Raw genomic sequence first — 22,190 nt, 5'->3', positions numbered from 1 at the left:
TTCAATGGCAATAACAGACACGCTATTGTCATTATTGTAGGTCACTGTACGGCCAACATGAATTTAATATGTAAAAAGACAACAAAAGCTTCAAGTTACAAACGCTGATCAAAAAACCCCAATATCTCACTTTAATTTGGCTTCTGGAGATCATTAGTAAATAACACAACTTGGAGCAGTATGTGCTGAGTTCAAGTTCAAACATAAAAATCCAACCTTCCTTTCTTTCGATTTGTTCAACGCCACGATGCTGAAAATATAAAAGTAAAAAAAAAAGTAATCTAAGAAAGAACAATTTCAAACATACCTCATAAGGGTGATATCCAAGCATCTCAAGCATTATTGACACAAATTTAGGATGTCCAAGCTAAGTACCAGGATCTTAACTTTCAGGCCTAAACTAAGTTCTAAGCTACAGTATGAAGAACTGACACTGCTTGCTCTTAGTTTAAGACTGAGCCAGCTGCGAGAACAGCCACGGCCGGCTCATCTTTAAATGCCAAGAAAAAAAAAAAAAACGTAATTAGTTATGCGTGTTAGAGAATAGCAGCGTACACAATGAGCCTTTTCAAATTGGTGTTGTTTCATGTAAAAACTGAAGTTATTCCTTTATGGCGTATCACTTGATGTGAGGATGTTGCACTAACAGTTAGGGCCTTTGTTTGGCCAGGGCCACCTCTTCAGTACAAACCTGCCTAAGGCTTTTACTTGGCCCCATCCAGTTTTTTAACCATGGGGATGGTTGGCAAGCAGGCCCACATCAGCACAACATAAAGAACCCTATTATACCTTTGTTCTCTGCAATCCCAATCCACCTGTGTCTCTTATTTTTAATTTGCTAAATTAGACATAATCAAAAACAAATAATTTATTTTTGCTATGATTAGTGATTGAGCCTGGCTGAAGTGGTCACAGGCTGGGGTTGACATTTTCACTACCTCTGACATTTCTTCTGCTACTTTTCAGGCTGCGCACACAGTAAACAGAGGACCAAAAAAACAAATTATTTGCGAGGTCAGTGCATCTGTTTGTTCAGACACATAATTTATTTCAAAATATAAACTTTGTTCGGCAGCTCTATTTGTTCCCTTCACCTGTCACCTCTTTAATACCACACAATCAGTTCCTGTGTTCCTGCGACTGTCACAAGAGCACAAACAGTCTCTTCTTCATGCTGGGATACAAGATCATTGCCCCGATGCCCATGTGAGGTGTGTTAACACGCGTCCCGCAGGTATGTCTCAAGTCACGTTGGGCTGCAAATTGCCATTCCGAGGTTATAAAGCTGACAACGGCAAAAAGGGTAGGGGGATGTAGAGATATTTACAGCTCTTACCGAGAGGAACTTCAATAAGCCTTTGGGAAAGAAGGTGATTCGCTATCCCGTAAATGAACATAGACCAAGCTTTGTTATCTCACAACTGAAGGATACTTTGCACAGTTGGCACTGCACTAATAATCACCAATGGGAATTAAAGCGAGACAATTGAGTCACATTGAACAACAATGAGAAAGCCCTTGAACATTATTTAGTCACAATGACATAAATCCTGAAAATAGACAGAATTATGTTATTCTAATCCAGATCAACATACTGTAATTGACCTGTAAGATGTGCATGTCCGGGTAACAAAACAATGGTATCTGTGTTAATTTTGACAGCATTGAGTTTTAGTCATACACTTTTGATGAACATGTATTTAAGTTTTAGTCATATTTTAGTCATCTAAATTAATTATGTTTTAGTTTACTTTGGTCGACTAAATTCCTTAACATTTTCGTCGACTAAAATTACAGTCAATTTTGTTGACTAAAATATAAAGTGTAACACATATTTGAAGTTGTCTTGAGATCACGTTTATTCACTATTTATTATTGCAGAGTACCTCAAAAAATTGATTCACAAAAAGACCTGCACTTCATGATTATTTCAATATGTAAATTTTTACACTAACCTTACTGTGTGTTGTTATATTTTAGCTGAAATTAAGCATTGTTTTCAAATGTTGAATAATATATGACTAAAATGGTTTCACACATGAAGAAACAAACTACCGTAATTTTCTGACTATAAGTCGCAGTTTTTTTCATAGTGCGACTAATACTCAGGAGCGACTTATGTGTGAAATTATTAACACATTACCGTAAAATATCAAATAATATTATTTAGCTCATTCACGTAAGAGACTAGACGTATAAGATTTCAACGGATTTAGCGATTAGGAGTGACAGATTGTTTGGTAAACGTATAGCATGTTCTATATGTTATAGTTATTTGAATGACTCTTACCATAATATATGTGGGCTCTGTACCGAGGATGTCGTTGTGGCTTGTACAGCCCTTTGAGACACTTGTGATTTAGGGCTATATAAATAAACATTGATTGATTGATTGATTGATTGATGTTACGTTAACATACCAAGCACGTTCTCAGTTGGTTATTTATGCGTCATATAACGTACACTTATTCAGTCTGTTGTTCACTATTCTTTATTTATTTTAAATTGCCTTTCAAATGTCTATTCTTGGTGTTGGGTTTTATTAAATAAATTTCCCCCAAAAATGCGACTTATACTCCAGTGCGACTTATATATGTTTTTTTCCTTCTTTATTGTGCATTTTCGGCCGGTGCGACTTATACTCCGGAGCGACTTATACTCTGAAAAATACGGTAGTTTTTATTCTGTATTGTGTATAACTACACTAAGTGTGCACAATTGACGTATTGTCCACTGTCCCGTTTAAATACAGAAAACAGTGTTATAAATCTAAAATGTATACATATATCTCACATACCTGTCTTTCTTTGAGTGGTGTCTAGTTGTGCAATTTATAGCTGAACAGTGTGCGAGGACATCGATTAAAGTATCAGTTATCATAGCTTATTACATTGGCGGACATGTTTTTGGCATGTATTTTTTTCTGTCTAAATGGAAAGTTGAATACATTTAGTAAGAAAGGACAAATTAGTTCCAGGCTTTTTGCGGAACAACTAACATGATGTTTAATCTGGCCCGTGAGATGAGTTTGCTAAGTGTAAAAATAAGCTGCATTTTAAAATGTAAGAAACTGCTGTCTTCAGTGTGTCCATTAGATGTCAGAACAGCTATTCTGTTTGGCAAGCAACTGGTTTACACCGGGGCTGAGCAAGATGTACACAGTAAAGCAGAGCTGCAGCTCCTCCCCTTCAATCCATCGTAAAACCTGCCGTTTTATGTCTTCTGCTTCGAACACACCATGCTTTGGCTCCCTCATTTTCCAGAAAAGTGGACGCAGTGTTCCAAGGAAACTTATCTTCCTCCTATTTTTTCACAAAAGTGAATGGGAACCCAAACATCTTTGTGAGCAAGTTTTCTCTGTAAAGAGCATCAATAAAACAAAGCTAAGGTCAAGGCTCAAGCACAAGCATTTGAATAACATCCTGAAATTGTCTGCCACTCAAGATGCGACACCTGGTATTGATTCACTTGTGATAGCTTAAAGATGCCAGGTTTCAGGAGTAAAATAAATAATTGGTAACCCCCCTTAAAATGTTGCTTGAGACATTACACCTTGATGTGGGACGGCGTGGCGAAGTTGGTAGAGTGGCTGTGCCAGCAATCGGAGTGTTGCTGGTTACTGGGGTTCAATTCCCACCTTCTACCTTCCTAGTCACGTCCGTTGTGTCCTTGGGCAAGACACTTCACCCTTTGCCTCTGATGGCTGCTGGTTAGCGCCTTGCATGGCAGCTCCCGCCATCAGTGTGTGAATGTGTGTGTGAATGGGTAAATGTGGAAATACTGTCAAAGCGCTTTGAGTACCTTGAAGGTAGAAAAGCGCTATACAAGTATAACCCATTTATCATTTAATCATTTATGTAATGTGAATGATTGTCTTCTGTGGAAATTTAAGGAAAGTGAACAGTGTGTGATTTACTGCAATACTGTCAGTCTCTTAAATTCATATGTTTGGTTTGTTCAATTTGGTCATGCATTGCACAGCTTTTATTTTTCTATCGGCGTGGCGAAGTTGGTAGAGTGGCCGTGCCAGCAATCGGAGGGTTGCTGGTTACTGGGGTTCAATCCCCACTTTCTATCATCCTAGTCACGTCCGTTGTGTCCTTGGGCAAGACACTTCACCCTTGCTCCTGATGGTTGCTTGTTAGTGCCTTGCAGGGCAGCTCCCGCCATCAGTGTGTGAATGTGTGTATGAATGGGTGAATGTGGAAATACTGTCAAAGCGCTTTGAGTACCTTGAAGGTAGAAAAGCGCTATACAAGTATGACCCATTTATCATTTATGTATTTATCAATACACAGTGATGCCTATTAGGCAGGGAGTAACTCAACTGAATAGTTTCTACCTCAGTTTGTATGGTTTGTTGAATACGCACAGGATTAATATGAGGAAATGAAAAATGAGGTATTTGATACCTAAAAGAGTTTGTATTTATCATTTATTTTGTATTCTGTTCAATCCCAGATTGAACACAATATATAAGTATATAAGTATATTGTGTTGTTAAGGGTGTTTTTGCAGCTGCACCAAATATTTTCTCAACATTTTGAAATAACTTGAAGTGTTTTGTCAAGAGGAATATTTGTGATATGTACATTTTCAGAATGTGCTTGTTCTATTTTGGGCCAAAGTAAAACAAAGATAAGAGTCTGAAGTTGTCATAGTTATATTTTTATGTTATTATGCCATGATTTTACCAGTCCGGCCTATGTGGGAATAGATAGTTTGACACCACTGCCTTAGGGTCTTCTTAACCTTTCCCTCACATGTGTTTTGCTTTACATTGTATACTGTTTTTATGTGTGTGTGTGTGTGTGTGTGTGTGTGTGTGTGTGTGTGTGTGTGTGTGTGTGTGTGTGTGTGTGTGTGTGTGCACAAAGAAATACATGCAAATACAAATAATCATGTAGCCATATTCATGTTTATAAATTTAGATTACAATTGCAACTATCGTTATTATTTTTTAAAAACAGAATACAACTTACTCCCTTAGATCGGGTCTAAATACCACAGCAGTTGTTTGGTAGTTTAGCCACTTGGTTACTGTATACTTAGTGTATATTAATCCAATGCAATACATTTGAGATAGGAAGGTACATTAAAAAAAAAAAAAACGGTATGAACATTGACCATTCAGGTGGTATTCAATTGATAAAAAACATAACATATTTTGTAAAGGTCAAGGTTCAAGGTTCAACTTTATTGTCCCCGCGGGGAAATTTGTCTTGGGCACAGTGCATCATTGCTTTCTTAACATACACAAAAACAACAGAACAAAAACACAAGCGCAGACACAACTACAACCAGACAACTAACATTTAAACATCAGAACATGGAGCTTGATAGACATAGATGGCACTTTGATGTAGGCATAAAATCTACAGTATGGAGATAAAGATAAAGTGCCAGTGTACATTGCACTAGAGCTCATAGATAAAGTGCTTTGTGCTAAAGTGCTTAGTTCTAAAGTGCTATGTGCTAAAAAAGTGCTAACCTATGTATTAACATTCTATTGCACCTTGTTGGTCAGCTTAATGGAGGCTGGGACAAATGATAATTTAAGGCGGTTCGATTTGCATAGTGGGACCCGGAGTCTTCTCCCTGATGGCAGGGTTCTATATTCAGGGAAGAGTGGGTGTTGTGAGTTGGAAATAATTTTCTTAGCTTTTTTCCTAACTGCCTGCTCATAGATGCTCTGTATAGGCTCATATTCTTTCCTCCCTACGATTTTCATTGCCGTTTTATGCATGCCGGCCAGTTTGCTTTTTAGCTTAATGGTTAGGTTGCCAAACCATGAGGTGATCCCGTATCTAATGATGCTCTCTACAATGGCACGGTAGAAAATCATCATGATGTGGGTGCTTACGCCGTACAATCTTAATCTTCGCAAAAAATATAGCCTCTGTTGCAGTCTATTGCACAGTTTGTCAATATGTGTCTTCCAGCAGAGAAGATTATCAATATGAATCCCTAAATATTTATATGAGGATACCTGGGTGATTTCCTGATTTTTGATGACCACTGGCTTATGGTCAGTCACTTTCCTCGGATCCAAAACCATTTCCTGTGTCTTGGTCACATTTAAAATAAGATAGTTGGTATCACACCACCTAATAAATAGGTCTATCTCGTCTTGGTACACAGAGGGGTCCGTATCCTTGTGTAGAAGGCTTAGGAGCACGGTATCGTCCGCAAATTTCACCATATAATTGTTAGGGTGCACAGTCCTACAATCATTGGTGTACAATGTAAACAGTGTTGGTGATACAACACAACCCTGTGGGACGCCTGTGTTGCAGTGTTTGGTGTCTGACAGTGTTCTGTTGACCTTCACTTGCTGTGTTCTGTTTGTTAAAAAAGAGTGGAACCATTTGATCAAGGTGGAGTTTACACCCATGTCTTTGAGCTTCTCCAAGAGTATGTGAATTTGCACTGTATTAAAAGCTGAGCTAAAATCAACAAATAAAATTCTAGCATAAGCTTTTGTGTTCTCAAGGTGCTTGGAGATAAAGTGCAAGGTGCAAAGGATTGCATCATCAGTACTGCATTCCTGCTTGTACGCAAACTGGTACACATCTAACTTTGGCTTGACATCCTTCATGAGCAGTGACACAACAAATTTTTCAAAACATTTCATAACAATCGAAGTGAGAGCTACGGGACGAAAGTCGTTGTTTACTGTGACACCGGGCTTTTTAGGCACTGGAGTTATAATTGACTTCTTCCACAGAGCTGGAACAGTGTGAGTGTTAAGTGACTGTTGGAATATTGGAAACTTGAACACTCAATTGATAACATGTATTTTTGTGTGTATAGTTGTTAGGTTAGAATTGTACTGGCCGCCTTTGAGTCCCGGTGTTTAAAACAATTCAAATTTACATTTGATATTTTGTGACATGTACAAACATCAGTAACGGCAAAATAACATACGGACAGCTTTTGCAACAATTGTAATGACATTGTGACCCCCACTTTTTACTACGTAAATGTGATCACAGTTGTGGTGTTTAACCGCACAGCTTTCACAGAGACATCAGCTTTACAGCTTTGTGAGGACCATTGCTGCCAGCAAGCAAAGAGCAAAGCTGTCCTTGTCTCCTCGCACATTTGACACAGAATGGTAATGGAGGTGTATTGCGGCTGTTTAATTTACTACGATGCTGTGTAAAACACAATTCAACAGTGCATTGCTCAATGCATGATGACAAGGTCAGAATCTGCAAAAGTCAATAAATATGCATGTAATGAACAAGAACATAATTTGTCTGTTATGATATTGTGTCTAGAAAAAACATTGGCTTATCATTTAAGTCTGCACAACTATGAAAAGCAACATAGCTGTGTTAACAACATGAGTAGGTAATCCTAGGTTACCATCACAGAGCAAAACAAACTAAATAAACCAAATTTTCATTGTGTGAAGTGGCTTGTCAAATTCAATTTTTTTTCCCCCATTAAGGCTAAATTAATTGATTTTTAGTTTCTAGGTTAGTTTTGAACAAAAAAAAAACCTAAAAAAACCCCCACCACCACCACCTTCACATTGTACAGGTATGCTGAATGAGTGTGAATGAGTGTAAATGGGGGAGGGAGGTTTTTTGGGTTGGTGCACTAATTGTAAGTGTATCTTTTGTTTTTTATGTTGATTTAATAATTTTATTTTTTTAATTTCTTGTGCGGCCCGGTACCAATCGATCCACGGACCGGTGGTTGGGGACCACTGCTCTAAAGCAGGGATATTCAACTGAATGATTTGGGGGGCCAAATTTCCAGAAAGCTAAGGACCGGGGGGGAACTTTTCCTTTCACTATTAGTCGTATTGTGTATAATCCTGAGAACCAGCGTCCTCTACAGTAGACATTTGATGTTGGTCGATGTGCTGTTTTGAAGGACCTTCTACAAAAAAGGAAGTCAAAGATCATCTCTGTGACGCACTCTTTGTTTTTAAGAATCTGATGCAAAAACGTGAGTTTCTCACAAGTTTTTTTTTTTTTAAATGAACCAGTTGAATAGCCCAAATGATAAAAAAAAAAAGAGAGAACCTAAAATAGAACCTTGAGGACCACCACTAGTATAACTAAAGACGTTGAACAAATGACTACAGACTGCATCTGAAGTAAACAAGGTACAGAAACACCTTAGTTACATAAATCACATTTCAAAAAATGGTAACTGCCAAAAAGGAGAGGACTTAAAGGGGTGCCTTGAAAAACGCCTCGGTTATGTAAATCACAGGAGTGGACCCTAGTGTTCTATGTTTGCTAGCAAGGATCTGCCATTGTGCTTACAGTGGTCCAAGTTCCTCTATAAACTTGGAGCACTCTTGTGATTTTGGGAATTTGAGACACAACTGTTTGTCTCACAAATTTTTAACTGAACTGAAGGGTGTCATGACAGTGAATGAATGTTTCTTCACAAAATCTCTGCCAAAGGACATTGACTACATGTCACGCCGCAGGTTCATGTTCCCAACGTTCAAAAGAACAGTGTCTAAATCCTCCTCTGTGCTACACCACACAATTACTTCACTGTGTTTGGTTAAATGTGCATTTCTGGTTTAATTAGTGATCAAAATAAAGAATATCATTGTTGTTGTTGTTTTTTTTTAAAGCAAATACTTCCTGTCACATCCAAATGTGTTTTTTTAACATGATTTAAGTAAATCTCTTTCAGCTGTATTGCCACAAAAAGCACATTGTCAAAGCAATCTAAGAGATCTAATATGTTCGCTCTAAATTTCTATTGGTCATAGCTCTATGTGAAAAATCAAGATTTGAAGTTTTCAAGCTTGTTTTCGTCCTCAATAATTTCTTTATTTATCACACATACTTAAATAATCTCACTGGCTAAACTTTACTGGAGGCCCTTGGGGGATAAATGCCTCAAACTGGAATGCACAGTCTTGTCAATATACACTGTTGTGTTTGATGACTGAAGTTGAATTAAATTCTGACTATCAAAACTCAGGGATGGGAATTGATTCATTGCTTTACAGTAAAATGTGAATCTCCCTGTTGGAAAGGATGACAAAGATTAAAGCAGCAGCACTGTCACTTAATGTTATCCCAACACACACAACTAACAGACTACATCTGCAACCACAGCAAACAAGAAGGCTTGTTGTCTTTCAGATGGTTTTGGAGCCATCAACAGCCCCAAGGGCATTAGCAACACAAGACATTTAGAGTCAGAAGTATTTAACAGAAATATGTACAAAGCACACTGCTGTAGTGTGGAGGGGGGCCGTGTGATTATTTTTTGACTTGCATGCTTTTAGGCATTTTATGATGTTCCTACAGGATACTTGAACACGAATGACCCATTCGCACAAGAAGAATGAAGCACTTTGTGTGACGGCTAAACGTGCTCTGTGGAACTTATAAGAAAAACTGTGATGTTTAGAGATCAACTACGTCACAGTTATATTGGCAACCTTCCATCACCATCACTGCAAAGGCTTCTTAAACACTCAGATTTATGTTTATTACATTTGAGACCACAGGTAGCATGCGGTAGAAAATAGATGGATGGATGTAGGGCTGGGCGATATATCGATATACTCGATATATCGCGGGTTTGTCTCTGTGCGATATAGAAATTGACTACATTGTGATATTCGAGTATACATTCTCATGCAGTTGCTTTTAGCTGCGGGCATTACACTGCATGCGTTTCCCACTATTTCTTGTCTCTCCTTCTCACAGAGACTTAAAACAAGCGCACCTTCTTACATACGTCATGTGTGCAACGTCACATGCTCCCGCGGAGCAGACAGGTAGCGACATGGTAACGTTAGCTGTGATGCTAACGGTGCGGTGCAGGTGGTAATACGAGAGAGAGAAGGTACGAATCTGGTAACAAATAAAGGAAGAATTAATTCCCAAGAAAAACAGCACAGGGTCCATCGTCTGGCGGTGGTTTGGCTTCAAGCGGGAAGATGTTCAACATTTATGCGGCAAAAGCGTAGCATCACTGCTAATGTAGAATCACTTGAAAAGTCACCCGCTAGAGAATGAAGAGTGCTTGAAACTCCGCATGTCAACATCTCCGTTCGGTGCCACACCAACAAAATGCCGAAGCAACTATTTCCAGATCAACACCGTATTAAAAAATAGTCAACAACAGAAGGAGATAACGTCCGCAGGAACCTATCACATAGCGAATGACATATACTATTTGATTTCCTATTATGCAGCTCTTTTTTATTTGGCACAAGTTGAAATATCTTGTGTGACATCATGCACAAAAGTGCACTTTATTTGTTTTAAACTAATGTAGTGGCATTCTGTACAAAAAGTGCATTTTAATTTAGTGTTGTTTTGATAAGTCATCTTAGTGACATCATGCACAAAAGTGCACTAATAGCTTGTTTTAAAATGTCTCCGACAATCTTGCACTTTCTATTTTGGAAATGACATGAGTGTTTGTGCCACTGCTTAATAACTGTTTAATAAATACAGTATTGGTAAATTGACTTATTTGTGATTACCCTCTCTGCATGAAAGTTTAAAATAAGCATATATTAATGAAGTATGAACAATAATGTTTTAATGTAGACACATAAAATCATTACACTGCTGTAATTATATGCATCAAGTGTTCATTCAAGGCTAAGGCAAAATATCGAGATATATATCGTGTATCGTGACATGGCCTAAAAATATCGAGATATTAATAAAAGGCCATATCGCCCAGCCCTAGATGGATGGAGTTTTACATACATATTCGTATACCGCCTCAGTTACCATTAGGGTTAGGCAATATGGCCAAAAATCGCAGTGTTTCCCACACATTAATTTATTTGTGGCGGCCCGCCACGAAAGAATTACGTCCGCCACGACTCGGATTTTCTTAATTTTTATTTTCGGGATTTGAATGCATTTATTTTGAAAGGACAGCTGGAGAGAGACGGGGGAGGGGGGAGAGAGGGTGAGAGGGGAATTGACGCAGAGCAGAGCGACTGTCAAGTGGGATCGAACTGGGTCGCCGCAGCGAGTGCTCTACCGGGTGAGATAGGTTATAGCTGCATCGCTCGCGGCTCGTCATATATTTAACGTTAATCCACGATTTCAGCGAGCGTTTCACTGACGGTGAGCAGCCTGACACTGCTTCATTAACCGCTGTTTGACTCTGGGGCCGGGGCAGACGCACGCAGTAACAATCACCTGTTACCATACCGACGAGCTAACGTGTCCAGGTTATAACCCTGTTGTCAATAAACACACGTGGAGACGGTGCTTCAGATACTAATACTAATTTGATACTGTAGTAGTTCTCTTTTGTGTATTCATAATGTAAAATGGATGGATGGATGGATGGATGGACGTTTAAAACAAAACTGTTATTATTAATTAGTAAGTATACATTTTTTGAGCCTTTTTAGAGAAAATCATATCATTGTAGTAAATTATGCAAATTACTCAATGATGTCATGGTGACCACGCCCATAGCCACACCCCCACCGCCACAGGTATCTTGGCAGTTTATGGGAAACACTGAATCTATATTGCAGCCTCCTGTAATGACGATATATATCATGATATATTGCATGTAAATGATAAAAGAACCATTTCAGAAGGGGTTACAATGGCTGCTAATTTAGCTGCTGATATATGCAGTAACAAATTGCGTCACTTCTGGCTGTATTATTTCCTCAAAACTATTATTAATTTTCTTGCTAATTTACTGTTAATATCTGGTTACTTTCTCAGGCCTCGAATTTGAACTTTTTAAGGTCAAGGCAAGTGTTGCCTTAAAGGAGGGCTAATATGTTAGGGCACCAAGGCAAACATTATTTTCTTTCGAGGATGAACATTTCTTATCATGGTTATTGTGACCAAAATTATCACGGTTATTATTATCATGGTAATTTTAAATAAGCTCAAAAATTATTTTTTTTTAAACACAAACACATTCAAAATGTATATATGTACACTACCGTTCAAAAGTTTGGGGTCAACCAAACAATTTTGTGGAATAGCCTTCATTTCTAAGAACAAGAATAGACTGTCGAGTTTCAGATGAAAGTTCTCTTTTTCTGGCCATTTTGAGCGTTTAATTGACCCCACAAATGTGATGCTCCAGAAACTCAATCTGTTCAAAGGAAGGTAAGTTTTGTAGCTTCTGTAACAAGCTAAACTGTTTTCAGATGTGTGAACATGATTGCACAAGGGTTTTCTAATCATCAATTAGCCTTCTGAGCCAATGAGCAAACACATTGTACCATTAGAACACTGGAGTGATAGTTGCTGGAAATGGGTCTCTATACACCTATGTAGATATTGCACCAAAAACCAGACATTTGCAGCTAGAATAGTCATTTACCACATTAGCAATGTATAGCGTGTATTTCTTTAAAGTTAAGACTAGTTTAAAGTTATCTTCATTGAAAAGTACAGTGCTTTTCCTTGAAAAATAAGGACATTTTAATGTGACCCCAAACTTTTGAACGGTAGTGTACCTCAAGTAGAAAGTTGAATGTGCATATGAAAGCAACACAAGCTTTATGAACAAAGTAATATGGCAGAAAATAATAATAATATTAATAAATACAAATAAAAGTGGCCTAGTGGTTAGAGTGTCCGCCCTGAGATCGGTAGGTTGTGAGTTCAAACCCCGGCCTAGTCATACCAAAGACTATAAAAATGGGACCCATTACCTCCCTGCTTGGCACTCAGCATCAAGGGTTGGAATAGGGGGTTAAATCACCATAAATGATTCACGGGCGCGGCACCACTGCTGCCCACTGCTCCCCTCACCTCCCAGGGGGTGAACAAGGGGATGGGTCAAATGCAGAGGACAAATTTCACCACACCTAGTGTGTACAATCACTGGTACTTTAAATGAGAAAAATCTGCACCTTATGGATATAAGACGTAACTGCACTTTTTGTCCATATAGATACAAATAGTGTTAATATATGAGGTCAAGTCTTATACATAGGACTGCACGATTATGGACAAAATAATAATTAAGATAATTGTTATCAATATTGAAATCATGATTGTTAATCATGACTATTCACTATATTAAGTCAACAGTGTTGGGGTGTGAACATCATGTAATTTGTGATATCTCATAAAAATGCTCTAGATTCTGGATCTACAGATATTTAAAGACAAATATTTATGTTTTTGTTCATTAATAGTATCAGCATGTCAGATTTTTTATTACATGATGCCTTTATCTCAAGATTTACATTTTCATAGAGAAAGGTAGTTTTTAAGTTATGTACATGTACATGTATAAATGTGTGTACATATACATACATTTACATGTACTAATGTGTGTACATGTACATAATGTATCAGGACAGATCCATTGAGAGTTTGAGCAGAAATATGTTGTATAGGAATTAACTATATACCATAAAACATTAACAAAATGATGTGTCACATGAATGGTTATTAAAGTAATTACTTTGTGGAATGAAAAAAACACAAGTAATGTAAAAAATAACCTGGTGTTTACTTTTTGATATCAATATAAAACACAAAGCAGTTAGGCTAGTGAAGATAAAGTCAAATAAACAAGCTTTGTTCTTCAACAACAACCATGTACTTCAGTGCAACAGTTTGGCCAACAAAAATAAAGAGGAGTGACACCTCTCACATCTAACACACAATCTTTGTGCCTCACTGACAACTCAGCCTGCGTTCAATTCGATGAGATGACAAAACATTTGAGCTAGTATTGATGTTATTGGAACACTAACAAAGTTAGCAGTTAAATAAAGGAGGAGGGAACATCACGGTAAACAAAGTAAAGACTTTATAAACAAGTTGTGACAATGTTAACGACACATCACCTGCAGCATGGTAACTCTCAGTCCCAGCAGCTGACGGAAGGACGCCAGCTGCACGTTCAAAATTAAACTGCAACATCAAATATTGTTCTCCTTGCGCTCTTAATCTCACAATGTTACTCCACGGAAGTAGAAGCAATTGAAATGAAGAGAAATGAAGCGATCGGCTTTGTTAGCTCGGAGGGAACATTTTCAAAAACAAAGTTCATGGAGTCACCGCCATGTTTCCCGAGCCAAACGGCTCTAGTGCGCATGCGCAGACTCGCGGTGCTTCAGTATTCAGGAAGTCAGCAGTTGCCGAAAATGCATTAATATGTGACGGCTTTTCGGTAATTTAAAAATTAAACGGTGTTACTAACCGTCTGGAATGTTACCGCTGTCTATCATTATACTGTTTACTGTTACATCCATAGTCCATTAATAAGTAAAAAGTCAAGAGCGGTCTGTTGGTCAATTTTAAGGGCATTACTGCAAATCACAAGGGCGGTCGCGGCAAATGCCGCGATTGCCGCAGTTAAATTCGAGCCCTGCTTTCTGTTGTAACACTTCTGTTAAAATGTATTAAGCTGTTGTTTGGATAGACTACATTAGTTTTGGCCGATAATACAAAATGTGGTTATCGATCCAATACCAAGTACAGGGGCAGTATAGATTATACTGATACTTGGAATTTTCAAGATCATTGAAAAATTAATATTTTATCACATTTATAATTTCTAAAAAAAAACAAGGTGGCGGTGTAATAATTTCAATTAAATATTACTTTATTTCTTATTATTGGCTCTGATTTAAAACATTAGATTTTTGCTCTTAAAGTCATCTTGTGTCTAGGGACTAGTTTGTAAACCCCAGTAGTATCAGCCATATACTTGGTATCGTTACTGTTGATATTTGCATCGAGCCGCTCATCTCTGTATACTTTTAAGAGCCCGAGCTTAGCGGTTAGCATATCCTCCTATTGCATGTAGTGTGGTGTAGTGTGTTTAGCTATTCCTCGTCCTCCAGTGATGCTACTTAAAATCTTTTTAGTATATGTAAATTTAATGTAGATTGCTGACTTAAGGCTTTGCACTGTGGAATGACATTAGCTGCTAGTGAGGACGCTACAATGCTTTGAGGCCGTCTTTGTTTGCTTGTCGCTGTCAGATTTGTCGGACACAGCTACAATGTGTCAACATGAATCATCACAATACAACAACAGTATTAAAAGCTCTATTGTCGGTCAAATTTGTATACTTTGTATTGCAGACCGTCTTTATAGCGCAACCCAGTCATCGTGTTGCCAAACATTTCACCAAAAGTCTGTTTTCCTGCTTATCACTCCGCAGACTAGAGTGTCCAAACAAAGCCTCCCACATTTTGTCACTCTGTCCTGTTGTGTTATTAATACACTGTGTAGTTCAACTGTGTTTGTAATATATCTTTATTACAAAACATGCCTGTATTGACCTGCTCTCAACTCCCCAACCCGGAAGTTTTCCCTCAGCTCCATCGCCCCTTTATGACCCCATCACTGGTTGGCTATGTAGTTCTGTGCTAACTAACACAGTTACACTACAATTCTATGTGTTTTTCTTACATCCAGTACAGCTACAAAATAAGCATCCATGGGGACAAAGAAAGTGCCAACGCTTTGATAACAAAAGATGAGACAAATTATTAAACTTATTGCCTTCTTCTCCAACAAGAATCTTCCAAAGGGTAAAACTAATGTTTAATGTTTATTCATCCATATTTCACATTGTTTCATGCACCTACACTTATAATTATGCTCTATTAAATGTTTTGTGCTAATATATATACATGTTTTTTAAACGGATTAATTGGTTTTACATTATTTCTTAGGGGAAAATTTGTTTTGGTACCATTCAGTCTTTGTCTGACCTTCTGGAACAAAAACTAATATAGCAGTTTACTTGGATTATTTTTATAAATACCCTTTTATAACATCATTAAAGATAAAGTACCAATGATTGTCACACACACACTAGCTGTGGCAAAATTATACTCTGAATTTGACCCATCACCCTTGATCACCCCCTGGGAGGTGAGGGGAGCAGTGGGGAGCAGTGGGCAGCAGCGGTGGCCGCGCCCGGGAATCATTTTTGGTGATTTAACCCTCAATTCCAACCCTTGATGCTGAGTGCCAAGCAGGGAGGTAATGGGTCCCATTTTTATAGTCTTTGGTATGACTCGGCCAGGGTTTGAACTCAGCGGTAGAAAGTGGATTAGAAAGGACGGACTTAAAAAAATAAAAAATACAAACAAATGTTTTATTTTTCATTTTTTTAATTTGGGACTTTCCGTGGGCTGGATTTTGGATGGTGGGGGGCCAGATCCGGCCCGCAGGCCGTAGTTTGGGGACCTTAAGAAAAGTATTATCTTTGTTATTGCTATTAATCGTCTATAAAGTAGACAATTAATAGCACTGACGAAGATAATACTTTTCTTATTACAGGTCTGTGTATAGTCATCATGATTCTTATTGGGTTATCTTTTTTTTAAAAATTATTATTATTTTTTTTAAAATTGTAATTGTATGCATGTTCTAAATAAAGTAACACCATAACTGTTATTTGTATTATATACAGTATTGCTTTAAGGGGTCAAGAGTAATTATTACAGCGTTCAGTCTTATAACATTTTTGCTGCTTTATATGTGTCTTTTTTGCCTACTTTCTGAGCCATATGGGTCACGAGTTAGTGATTTTGTAATCCACGAGAAAATGTACAGGAGTACCAAAAGTACTTTGTTCTTTTTGTGGTATCATAAATCCCATAGAGAAAAAAAAGTCTAGAAATCACCATTAACCCTTTTAGGAAGTTATCCTACAACAATTTCAAAGACATACTTTTTTTTCTTCTCTTATATGCGGTGGAATGAAAGTGGCGTGGGCTAATTATGAGCATTCTTCACTGAATTAGTGTTCGGTGTGTGGCAAGGCAGTGCTCTCCTTTGTCTTGATCCCTAAACTGATCCCTTGCTTATACCCCGGGAGGTTAGAGGTCACTTGGTTAATTAAGGGTCCAATCAGTCTTTAGATAAACTCATCTGAGCTTAATGTTTGCACTTTTGAGGTCCAACAGCTCTGCCTGGTACCCCTGATCTTTGCGCGCTCTCTGCTAATCTAGCCACAGACAAGGGGAGTAGGTTAACCCAGCTCAACAGCGCCAAGCTGAAATGGCCTTTTCGTTTGACGACTTCAGTCAGTGAAGAATGTCTGTAAGCTCTTGCCAAGGCAGAAAAGTAACTTCAACTCGGTGTATTGTACACAAGGTGAGAGTTTGAGAAGGGGGCGCCATAAAGCGCTCAAAGTGCTGCAGATTATGCCGATGCTGCGTGAGAGGACCAGTGTTTGCGGCCCATATACTGTACTGTATCGGAGCGCCATAGCTAGCCTATGCCACACACATCCAAGGGTGATGAAAGTGTGGCTGAGCAAGCAACCATGAAATCTCTCAATGTGCTCTGGATGGATTTAGTTCAACAAAGATTACTCAATAGCTGCCAGTGTATTGGCCCTTTGCAACACCCCCAATGTGGGATTATACAACTTTGATGTGTGCACCTTTATAAATTATACAACATTATCTATATTCCGTATTCAATTCAACAATATACTCTTTTTTTTTTTAACCAGCGATATGTTAATAATTTGTTCCTCTTCATGCCGCCAAAACAATGTGCCAAGATGGTAAAAGTGTATTTGATAAGAGTATTTATTATTTTAACACTATCTATTTATACACATTTCATACATATTCAATATAAATTGATAATAATTAGTAATATAAAAGGAGCGCAAGACCTTACTTTTTCCACTTTGTCTTAAAAAAAAAAAAAAAAATCCGGTCTTGTTCTGCAGTGATTAATAAAAATGTGCTAAACACACAAAGAAATACAAAATGTAATTCGGCAAAAGTAATTTTCTGTGTGTTATATTTGAGCACTTAGCAATTAAGTTTCAATATTAAACAGCCACACTTCACGCCAGAAAAGAATACAATCGTAACATGAATTGAAATGAAGCAAATCGATTTCTATTGATATTTGCACGACAACAGGGCAAAAGGGAAACTTACCAAAGAGCGGTGTTAAAGTGCGCCCTCAAACACAACAGCCTCCACTTGTACAAAAATACCTTAAGAGTCTCCTGGCCCTCGCACTGCCAGGGAATCAAAGCTATGAAAAGATGTGAATGTAGCTGAGCAAATAGGATTAAAGATGGCTAAATCCAAATGGCTGGAAGCACAGCATGCATTAAAGAGGAATTCTCTCAGGAAAGATAATCCCCATATACACATTCTAGCACACTTCACTCACTCCTGGTCTTCTTTTTTTTTTTTTTTTTTTTTACGCACACTCATAGTAAATCTGTGATTGCCTGACTGTCTACACAGTCAATACAATCTATAAATACATTGCAGACTGCAGCAATGACACATGTTGATTCCAGAGATGGAAATATTATCAGTGAATAACCACATTATGTGTCATATTCTCCTTTTTCTTCCACGCCATTAAGCACCAGAACTAGAGTGTGTCTTACCTTCAGCACCTCCATGGGTACCTGTGCAGCGGGCGGGGCGGGGACGGTGACATTGATGGCGGGGGTCTGTGCAGCTGTGGTTTGTGGGTACTGAGAGGCCTGCTGCCTCCGCTGCTCCCGCCGCTCCTGCTCCTGGAGCTGCTCCCGCATCAGCTGTTGTCGCAGCAAGATGCGCGAGGTCGTGGCCGAGGAGCTGAGCGGAGGCTTGGAGGAGCCACGCTGCTCCGACGGACTGCTGCGTAGAGAGAGAAAACGGTGCTCGATGAATTAGGCAGGACAGACGGCGCAAAAAAGGGCGGAGGGAGTCGAAAAATGTGAGGAGAAGAGCATCAACTTAAAAGTGAACATAGAGAGGGCAGAGAGAGGTCAGACGGAGAGAGAGAGAGGTCAAGCAAAAGAGGAGAGAGATTAGCAGTGATGGAGAGCAGAAATGAAGGAGGGAATGAGGAGAAAATTAATGTTTAGGGTAAATCAAAGCTGATCAATACTGATTTTGGGAGGCAAACGCAGCGATTTATCAAAGTGAATCACAAAACAGATAAAAAGCACCATACACTATATACAATTTCCTTTACCATGTAATAGTAATATACACTATGCCAGTGGTTCTCAAATGGGGGTACGCGTACCCCTGGGGGTACTAGAAGGTATGCCAAGGGGTACGTGAGATTTTTTTAAAATATTCTAAAAATAGCAACAATTCAAAAATCCTTTATAAATATATTTATTGAATAATACTTCAACAAAATATGAATATAAGTTCATAAACTGAACATCAAATCAAGTAGGCTATTCCATTCATTACCATAAACCCAGAGTTTCCCCCATGCCATGATGGTTTGACCCTCACTAAAATGTCTGTCAAAAAGAACTGTGAAAAGAAATGCAACAATGCAATATTCAATGTTGACAGCTAGATTTTTTTTGGACATGTTCCATAAATATTGATGTTAAAGATTTATTTTTTTGTGAAGAAATGTTTAGAATTAAGTTCATGAATCCAGATGGATCCCTATTACAATCCCCAAAGAGGGCACTTTAAGTTGATGATTACTTCTATGTGTAGAAATCTTTATTTATAATTGAATCACTTGTTTATTTTTCAACAAGTTTTTAGTTATTTTTATATCTTTTTTTCCAAATAGTTCAAGAAAGACCACTACAAATGAGCAATATTTTGCACTGTTATACAATTTAATAAATCAGAAACTGATGACATAGTGCTGTATTTTACTTCTTTATCTCTTTTTTTCAACCAAAAATGCTTTGCTCTGATTAGGGGGTACTTGAATTAAGAAAATGTTCACAGGGGGTACATCACTGAAAAAAGGTTGAGAACCACTGCACTGTGCAGTGTGCAAGGACAGTAAAGACTTCCAATATTTTTATGGTCAATTTTTCCTTACATGCAAGACTTACGGAAGGTACTGTTTCTTTCTCACCCTGTACTCTGGAGCACATTTCCAAGCTCAGGGAGCTGAGTGGTCGCTTTATCCACATTTGCCGCCAAATTTTAATTAATTTAAATTCATAAACATTTTTTATTTAGTTCAACACTTGTTGTCATTTTCATAAATCAACACCAAAATAATTATTTTTGATATTTTTTTAACAGTCAGATGCTTAAAACGGTGGAAAACCCCAAACTTGACACCTTCGCTATCTAAATAGAAACAATACCTTCTGTAAAGTTTAATTCCAATATTTAGGAACCACTGAAGTTGTTTTTGTTCTATGAGTTACATATACATCAACAAAATATACATCTCTAACAACATCCATATTTTTTTCAAAATCTATTAAGAAAAATGGTTTACCGTACGTTACATCGCCGCTATTTACGGGGATGCGTAACTTCCGACCATGTGCGAGCAATCGAGACGCTCATGAACATTTTTAAATTTGACAGTGACTGTGAGTGTGATAATGCTGCATTGAGGCCCCAGGGTACACTACTCCAGCGCTCTTCTCCGGCTCGCTCCCCCACTCCAAACCCTCCTCATGCTACGTTGACGTTAACATTCTCCTCTTATTTTGGATCATTTGCAATAAAAGTTACTGTAGTAATCACTAAATTAGATTCAGATCAAATCAGGGTTGTACGGTACACCGGTATTAGTATAGTACCGAGATACTAATGAATCCTATTCGTAACTATACCGCCTCTGAAAAGTACCGGTTGATGGTTAACGAGCAGACGAGCATGTTCGGCAGCGCACAATCACGGAGTACTTACAAACAGACAGTGTGTAGACAGAAAAGAGAGAACGGACGCATTTTGGCTTAAAAACTAAAGATAAAGGTGAAGTTATAACACTGAAACACCCTCAGAAAGAGATGCTTTAAGACATGGCTAGCTAGCTAGCGGCTAAAGTCCATCCGTTATCGGCAGTGTTTTAGCTACTTCTAAATCACTAATCCTGGTCTCCATGGCGACAAATAAAGTAAGTTTCTTACAAGTATAATCCCTGCAGGACAAGGAATGGCTAAACATGCTTCACTACACACCGTAGCTCATCGGCGTCAACATGTAAACAAACGCCATTGGTGGATCTACATCTAATATTCACTGTAATGATATCAAGCACAGTAGCCTATCTAGTCGATACTACTATGATTATTTCAATATTTTTTGGCATCACAACATCTTCTTTAGTTTTTTTAAAATTTATATTATGTTTAAAAACTCAGGAAATATGTCCCTGGACACATGAGGACTTTGAATATGACCAATGTATGACCCTGTAACGACTTGGTATCGGATTCATACCTAAATTTGTGGTATCATCCAAAACTAATGTAAAGTATCAAACAACAGAAGAATAAGTGATTGTTACATTTGAACAGTAGTGTAGATAGAACATGTTAAAAGCAAAAGTAAGAAGATATTAACAGTAAATGAACAAGTAGATTACTAATTCACTTTCTACCACATCCTTAAGAATTTTGACAAAATAATAGAATGGAACAATATGTGACTGCATACGTCAGCAGACTAATTAGGAGCCTTTGTTTGTTTACTTACTAATAAAAGACAAGTTGTCTAGTACGTTCACTATTTTATTTAAGGACAAACTTGCAATAAGAAATATATGTTTAATGTACTGTACATTTTTTTGTTAAAATAAAGCCAATAATGCAATTTTTTGTGGTCCCCTTTATTTAGAAAAGTACCGAAAAGTACAGAAAAGTATCGAAATAATTTTGGTACCGGAACCAAAATATTGGTATCGGGGCAACACTAGATCAAACACTGCCTGTCTCTCTACAATGGCCATTGTTTACTCGCTACAAAGAAAGCTAACAAGCTAAATACATAGACGCATAAATTAGGTTTAAATTCTAAATATGCTTCACTTACTTAATAAACACATGTTAAATTATAAAATATAGAGGTACTAATGTTAATTAAAGATGATATACAGAACAGATGGAAACGGAGTCTAGCGCTATGACCGCTTCAATCTTAGCTGAGTCTAACTCGGTCTGAAGAGCCTAGTGGTGCTACACAGTTCTGCAGGCTGCCGGGTTGTCCCAACTAGCTGTCGGAGAAGATGTTTCCAAGTCACGGCTCCATATTCCACACTGCTTGCCTCTTGTAATTTCGGTAACAATTTACGATAAAAAATGTACTAAGAAAGTTGACCATTGAAGCAAGTACAGGTACATGTTGTTACATTGTATGTATACTGTACTATTATGCTGTCCGTTTTTTTTATTATCATCCATCCATCCATCCATTTTCTACCGCTTATTCCCTTCGGGGTCGCGGGGGGCGCTGGAGCCTATCTCAGCTACAATCGGGCGGAAGGCGGGGTACAGCCTGGACAAGTCGCCAC

General features: G+C 38.0%; 1 protein-coding gene across 3 annotated transcripts in view; it reads right to left on the bottom strand.

The window, feature by feature from the left end:
• Window positions 1-22,190, bottom strand: part of LOC133653504 (microphthalmia-associated transcription factor-like) — an 87,650-nt gene that overhangs the window by 18,563 nt on the left and 46,897 nt on the right. For 2 of the 3 annotated variants that reach the window (XM_062052847.1, XM_062052850.1), the window contains exon 2: window positions 18,352-18,586. In XM_062052847.1, coding sequence (XP_061908831.1) covers window positions 18,352-18,586 — 235 coding nt within the window. The remainder of the gene's footprint in view (window positions 1-18,351; window positions 18,587-22,190) is intronic. The other variant, XM_062052849.1, reaches the window with a different exon arrangement.

The sequence above is a fragment of the Entelurus aequoreus genome, linkage group LG07 (assembly GCF_033978785.1).
Source record: "Entelurus aequoreus isolate RoL-2023_Sb linkage group LG07, RoL_Eaeq_v1.1, whole genome shotgun sequence".
In the NCBI taxonomy this organism is placed as follows: Eukaryota; Metazoa; Chordata; class Actinopteri; order Syngnathiformes; family Syngnathidae; genus Entelurus; species Entelurus aequoreus.
The sequence above is the reverse complement of the archived record's forward strand: the minus strand, read 5'-3'. Positions and strand labels throughout refer to the sequence as shown.